The following is a 7,750-nucleotide window of genomic DNA, read 5'->3' on the forward strand; positions in this document are numbered from 1 at the left end:
TTTGACAAATCAGTTCTTTATCGCACAGATGCCCATGATTTCATGTAAAGCTACCCTGGGCTATGTCACAGACAAAATTTCTACTCGAACAAATGGAATACCTGAAGTAGACTGTGGACAGATACTAAGATAGATCAGTCTTACAATAAAATCTGGGACAGACCAATCTATCATGTGTAAAGCCAAACATCCTTCCATGTTAGGAGTCCTAAGAATGTGAAAAAAAAATAAAAACAGCGAACACCTTAGATGCAAGACTAAGCAAGTTATCAGCTATACTCTGAGGACAGCACCAGAAAATCACTCCATACTAGTAAAATTTCAGACATCTGCACTAGGTAGCTACGAGAAGATGAAACACCATCCTTCCCTTTGAATTTCCACGTGGCCACAATCTAAATAGTTGCATTAAAAAAGTTGCAAGGATTAAAGAATTTACCATCAGAATGCTTTTTTCTCTAGAGTTCACCCTTCATTCTGTTTCACCAGTACCTTTCATTAATAGTTCCATCAGTAGCAACAGTGCCTCCATATTTCACTATGTAAGTATGTATTCGAAGACTTTAAAACATATAGTTTGATCTAGTCATTAAAAAACTGAAAATCCATTACTGTTAAATCTAGAATTGGCACCTAACTTGAAAATCAATACTGCATATGTTAAAAACCAAAAAGCTATCAAATCGTGCCCAAAATAACAAGAATGACTAAAACACAATCCCTGAAATTCACCGATCAGATTTCTTTCTAAAGAGATTATTCAGGCTATCTAGATGGAAGTTGCTTTTTCGCTATGCTGTCATGCAAATTCACAGCACGATCATCAATCTGAGCTATAAAGAATACAGCTACGCCTTTAGCAAAGACCTCAATATCTCTAAGAATTTACAGTAATTAAATCATCAGGGTGAACATTTAACAACTGTAAGTAATCTGGTAAATATTGTATCGTGCTTTTCTTCAAGAATAATTTTTAATTAAGAAATAAAACTTCAATCTGAAAAACTTACAGCAGTTTCTTGCATATGTAAAATTTCTAGAATAGTGAAACATTCTAGAACATGAGATTTCTAACATTTTCATCACTGGATTACTCAAACAACATTGCTGATTTATTCAGATGTTTTCATGCATAATTACCAGAAAACACAAATCTGTTGTTTGTGTATCATCGGAAAGGAAAAGCTATCTAGCGAATACTTTGAAAAATATAAATGATTGCAAATATTATCAACCGCAACACGAATACACTGTCTAAAGTACCATTTTAATTTTCTTAGTAGTTCCCTTTTTCTATTTAGGCTAACATTGGGAATGCAAGGCCTGATTTCAAGCTTTGCCTATGTGGCAGACGACTTCTGGCATAGCAAGGTTTTTCAAGGATGTGACAAGATGTAAATTTTAACGTTGTTGAGAAAGCAAAAGCCCTTTTTAAGGACATACTTATACTGCAAACCTGTATTCTTTCCTATTGATTTTTTTTTTTTCCAAGGGAGGAGGTTTATTGTATTGGTACAAAGCACCACTTTTCTGCTTCTGCTGGACTGACGCAGGAAGGTAGCAGAGTACACTTATTTTTGTATCAACACAGGACCCTCTGCTCCCATATGGTTTATGTCTCCTTTTTAAGCACATGTGAAATATCTAGTAAATGTTACACCCCCCAAACGATGGCTTTCTCTCTTCCTTGGTGGGCTTTCACTGTTCGATTCCAAGTCAAGGTCTTTTCAACTAGTAAGCAACACGTTTGCAAAAAAGGAACATTAAGTTATGGGCCTGATCTAGTCATAATTATTAAGTCAGTGTGCAGTGAATTAAATTCAATCTTCTATTATATCCCACAAAAATCTCACAGCGGAGACACCTGCATTACAAATATTATAGGACGTGACTCTTACTTGTTAGTGAAATGTTCCTATTTATAGCAACAGGAAGAAATTAGAGCTCTATCCATAAAACATGACCATAGTATAACACACACAATCAATTGGCAATTGTTCTTATTGCTAGCGTTGTGATTTCCAGTGCTGACCCATTACAAAGGGCTATCTGCATTTCCTTCACAAGCTTCTCCCTTCAACCTTCTCTCATAGAATATCAATGTCATCTGGAAGCTTGAAACTGAAGTGTTTTTCTTACCAAATGCTATTTTCCTTCATCACATTCTGAGAATGAATGGTTCTTCTTGAACATTCAGCTGCTAAAGAGAAAGAAAAAGCGCGTATCAAATTTTCATTCTGTCCACTTCGACAAAGGCTCTTTTTCACGTTAAGGCTTAAAGGGAAATGAAGACGCTAAACCTCAAAACGCAGGTGCAGTCGGAACGATTTCTCTACCTGTGCAGATTCATGATACTCCTTTTAATGGATTTCTTGAGAAAATGAGGCAAAGAAGAAATTATGCAGATGCATGAAGAGCAGAGTATACCACTGGGAAAATGCTGGTAGAATAATGAGAGTTGGGATCCTAGCACAGTCATATTTTGAATATTTTGCCATGCCTGTCTTCAGTGACACCTCAGTCAACAACCGAGTATGGGTCTGAACAGACTGCTTTGCTAGCTGGCATGTCACCGGGGACTGTCACCAGTTCTGAAAAGGTAAATTACCCCAAATGAAAAGATTTAAAGCAGTTGTGCAAAATTTCAAAGCACTTTTTGGATGTCAAAATTATTGGCAATATTACAGCTTGCTGAAATTAAAAAAAATAATAAAAAAAAAAAGTCGGATGATCTAATATAAAAAAGCTACCTCGGATAAAGGGAGATTTGGGGAATTTTCTGTTTCTTACCTGGCAACAGCGCTTATCCAAAGTACTTCAGGAAAATATATTAAAACTATGTCAATTCCTTGTGCTATTCTTCTAAGAAAATTTTAAGCTTTTTACAACTAGAACTAGTTTTAAGAAAGCAGCTGAACCTGGGACAAGCCATCCTTTCTCCTTCTTAGCTGTGCAGTGTTCCCTGAAGATTTGCCCACTGCTTCAGTCTAGACGTTTTCTACGAAAAATCAGTGACAACTGTGTCATGCAGAACTCTGGGGGTTTATGTATACAAAACACATTTTAGAGGCATTTAGTACTGCACGTGTTTTATTGAAGAATGAATGAATAAAACAGCCTTGCTAATTAAGCTGCTCTGGAAATAGTAATCAATTGGAATTTCAGGTGTCAAAGCAGAGTAAGATTATAAAATGTGCTTCAGAAGAACCCTTAAACTAATGTTATTTTAAATATATAGTTTTTAACCCAGTTCTGAAGCACTTTGGGAGCTACTTTTTAAATATCTTCTGAGTACCACTGTTAACTATTTTTTAAAAGGAAAGGAAAACAAATTTCAAGCACTGTTTAGGGAAGGGGATTTAAGATCAAATAATGCATTGCACAAAACACCAAAGCATTCACTGTTGGTCAAACACCGTAGCAGAACGTTATCCAACACAATACTGACACATGCTAATTTGTTACATCCTAATAAATACACACGGAAGCAAATGGCAAAAATTATTTTAAAGTAGCCGTCACCAGGTCTCTGATAAAATCCTATTACATTGACTTTCTATGATACAAAAATAATAATCTTTAGAATAATAGGTGTAGTACAACAGTTACACTTGCTCACTATACAAATACTCGGTCCCTTGGTGAGAGACTGCGATTAAAGTCGTTGCCTATCCTTACATAGCTCTATAAATGCATAGCCGTTACATTAACACATCACAGGTAATTGCTTTTACTGTAGTTACTTTAAAGTATCCGTTAACAAACCCCAAGAAATTGCCCAAGAAATGGCTTGGTTTGTACACATTTTATCTATTATATTACAGGAGCATCTTAAGTAAAGATGACGCTCCACTCCTCTTGGCACTGTACAAATAAGTGTAAGTTGATAATCTCCGAAATGACCAATACAACAAAGCACACTGCATAGCTATAGCAAACTCCAGCTTCTTGCATAAACATAAATACATATGCATAAATCTTATGTATAACAAGTATGAATGGTTTGCATAGTTGCACAGTAATAGTCATTCACATTGGGAGTTTCTACATTATTCTTAAAATAAGGGCAGCTAACGTTCAGACCAGCAGTCTGCTTTTGAAGAATCCACAAACTTAATTCATACCCTGTTAGCCCAATATTGCCAACACATTCAAATTACAGCAGGAGAAATAGGCTACCACTTAACTTACATTAATTGTAAAACACACTGATTTATCAAAGCATTAATTATACTTAGTTCTTTTTTTTACTTTTGAGGGGAAATGTACAAAACTACATTAAAAAAAACCCACGCTATTAAATAAAACCAGTTTAAAGCAATAGAAAAATCAGTCTGTACCAACTTGTGCTACTTGCTTTGTCTGAAGTTGCAAGGAGAGAAAAACGCATTTGAATAATATTGATGCCCAAAATAGATTATATTTCTTCTGATACTCTAAGGACTATTCTATATTTATGAGCTCTTACCAAAGGCATAAATCTATGAGAAAACTGTCACTTTTGAAAGCGAAGAGAATTAGCCAGTAACTCATAACATTTTAGAGATGCTGGAGAGCTTCAAGTAACAGTGACCATGGAAAAAGCTCCACCGATATACTGACAGATACCAATTCACATCACACTTTTACAGTTGGTGTATTTTTTTCCATTAAGAATTTATAAATGGATTAGAAAAAGTGCATTAATGATTGGTGGCCATTGGAAGGTTCTTGCTAACTTTGTCATATGTCATCAGAGTTGCATATTCAATGATGCATTTTTTAAGTTTTTCTTTGCATGCTTTACCTATTTACAAGAAAATGCATTCCCAAGCAAGTAATAAGCATGAGTAACATACAATACTGAAATGCACCTGTTATAAGCTTTAAGATAAATGTAAAGTTCCCTCAAGTTACTCGATGTGGATTGCTACAGAACTTCAGGAGTACCAAGAGCTCAAAATGAACCAGTAAGCACTTAATTTAATAAGTGCTGCATTGATTTACAAGCCTGAAGCTCACCGACTACAAGACTGAGCTGCATTTAATTTAGTTCAGGACATGAAAATATGTTTTTTTCATAATAAACAATTCCATTCAGGTAAAATTTTCTTCAGCTTACAATTTAATTTGAATTCTTTTTTTTTTTTTAACTTGGTAAAGGAGACCTTAAGAAAATTCTGCCAGCTTGTACCTTCCCAGCAAGGTGGACCCCAGCATCTGTCTCGATGTTTTGCAGTTGCTTTGAGAGAGCAGGCTGGGGGTTCTGTGCCAATTGAAGCTGCTCTCGTTGTTGGTCGGTGTAACTCTCCTAGCATATTTCACAAAACTGTCAAACATTTAAGTCTCTAAACTACACATTTGTACAAAATTTTATTCAGATTACTACTGCAGGGCTATTAATTCGGAGACTATAAAGCTATCCACGTTCTTAGATGTCCATACGTTTCTCATCGAAGAGCAAACTTCAACACAACAGTTCTTGCAAGACTGTTTATTGAATTTAACAGTTCAGATGGAGTTTAGATGCAGTTTGTACAAAAAACCCTCTCTCTTCATGTAAACTGCAATCAAAAATAACTTTACAAAATAGTAAGAGACTTACTGAGATCGTAAGTTTCCTAACATGTAAAACTATAAAGTATTCGTGCATGCTCACTATTCAATTTTCTTCTTTGTAACAGAGGAGTTGTTAAAAGGAGTTTCTTTGTTTTTTTAAATCTCAAAGTAGTCTATGAAATGGAATCATCGTCATCACAATTTGGATATACAAGATCAAAACTGGCACACAGGAACAGAACGTTTTTTTCCCAGAAAAGTTGAGGCAGCTTTTGTTGAACGGCATCTGCATCGGTAAATTTTTTATAAACTCTGGTGGCTTTAGAGCATCAGAGAGAATCCTTTTTTGTCTTTTGAGATCTTGAAAAAAATTTCCCACAAGGACAGACGAGTGAGGAGGAAAAGAAGTAGCAGCTTGTTTCCTACATACAGCCCAACGCCATGCGCAGCTGCCCAGCGTCTCAAGAACGAAAATAAACTTGACATCACAGGGAGGCATATCCCCCTCGAGATACAAGCACGTCTGAGATTTCTCCAGGGAGAGGGAAGCAAGCATGAGGGTAAAGCGTTAAGTCTACTTTTCATGCATAGCTACTGTGCGCTGCCCCGCGTCCGTGGCGCTTTGTCAGACATCCGAGTTGGAGCTGAGGTTTGTTAACCTGGGGTCTGCATTGATCTCGTATCTGTAGTGGTAGCCCTCCATGTGATCCCTACAGGCATCTCTGATGTTGTGCATCCACTTTTTGATTCCTTTTCGGTTCAAGTACAAAACCAGGAGGAAAATGGCCCCGATGAGAGCCAAGACTATCCCCAGGAAGACGTACGAAGTCTGTAGCTGGGAAGGCAGGTCTACGGGCACCGAGCAGTTCAGGTCCGAGCCGTTGATCTTCAGCAGGGCTTTGCCCAGCATCTTGTCGGGGTAGGCGCAGGTCAGGGCTTCTTTGCCCTCCACCTGGTCGCTCTCCTTGAGCCAGGCCACCAGGTCCTCGATGGCGCAGTCACAGACCCAGGTGTTGCGGCCCAGGCCGATGCGCCGGAGGGAGGGCAGGCTGCGGAACTGGGCCAGGGTGCCGTTCCTCAGCACTCCTAGGGAGTTGTCGCTGAGGTTGAGGCTCTGCAGCTGGCCCAGGCCCTGGAAGGAAACGTTCCGCAGCCCCACCAGGGAGTTGTTGCTGAGGTCCAGCTGCCGCAGGGCGGGAAGGGCCGTGAACATGCCGGCGGGCAGCAGCAGCAGCCCGTTGTCGGCCAGCTCGAGGCGGCTGAGGTTGCGCAGGGCGCCGGACTGCAGCATGGCGGCCAGGCTGAGGAGGGCGCCGTGGTCCCGCAGGGCCCCGCGAAGGGCCAGCTCCTCCAGCGGGCTGCCGCCCTCCCCGAAGGCCTGCGGGCTGAGGGACACCAGCAGGTTGCCGCTGAGGTCCAGCTGCCGCAGGGCGGGCAGGGCGGCGAGGGCGCCGGCCTCCACGGCCCGCAGGTGGTTGCCGCTGAGGTTGAGGGCGCTGAGGTCGGGCAGGCGCTGGGCGGGGAAGGCGCCGGCCGTCAGCCGGCCCAGGCGGTTGCCGGTGATGAAGAGGTTGCGCACGTAGGGCGGCAGGTCGGCCGGCACCGCCGTCAGGTTCTTGTTCACGCACTTCACCGTCTTGGCCGCCTCGGAGCACTCGCAGAGGGCTGGGCAGCTGCCGGGCGGCTGCGCCGAGCCGCAGCCCAGCAGGACGTGCAGCAGCAGCCCCAGGCAGAGCGCGCCGCGCCCCGGCATCGCGGCCGGCCCGGCCCCGCACGCGGCTTTCCCCTCCGGGCGCCTTCGGCTCTGGGCGGCGCGGCGAGGCGAGGCGGGGACCGGCTCCCGTCGGGACGCTGCCCGCTCCGGGCAGCCCCTTTTCCGGGGGCAGGCGCTTCCCCTCCGGGGCTGGCTCCGCTCAGGCTCCTGCAGCGAGACCTGCGGCAGGGAAGGAAAGGGAGAGCGCAGCGGCGGGGCAACGCGACTCCGCTCGCCCGCGCCCACCCGCCTTCCCCCGGACCCACGCCTCGTCCCCCGCCCCCGACATGTGGCTCGCCCGGGCGGCCCGGCCCCGAAGCAGTGCCGGGGTACCCGCCGAGGAACAAGTTTTCCGCTGCTTCCAGCTCACGCTGCCTCCTCCCCCTCCGCCCGGCGACCCCGCTGGCAGAGCACGGAGACGAGGGAAGGGTCTAACCAGCCGCCCCACATGGCGTCCCG

General features: G+C 42.9%; 1 protein-coding gene across 1 annotated transcript; it reads right to left on the reverse strand.

The window, feature by feature from the left end:
- Positions 1 to 6,163: 6,163 nt before the first annotated feature.
- Positions 6,164 to 7,291, reverse strand: TPBG (trophoblast glycoprotein). The gene has a single exon (XM_009982431.2). The coding sequence runs from the start codon at positions 7,289 to 7,291 to the stop codon at positions 6,164 to 6,166; it is 1,128 nt and encodes a 375-aa protein (XP_009980733.2).
- Between the last annotated feature and the right edge of the window lie 459 nt (positions 7,292 to 7,750).

This window comes from Tauraco erythrolophus, chromosome 2 (genome assembly GCF_009769465.1).
Source record: "Tauraco erythrolophus isolate bTauEry1 chromosome 2, bTauEry1.pri, whole genome shotgun sequence".
NCBI lineage: Eukaryota > Metazoa > Chordata > Aves > Musophagiformes > Musophagidae > Tauraco > Tauraco erythrolophus.

Excerpts from the sequence above, each read along its gene's own strand:
- TPBG (XM_009982431.2), bottom strand. The coding sequence starts at position 7,291 with ATGCCGGGGCGCGGCGCGCTCTGCCTGGGGCTGCTGCTGCACGTCCTG.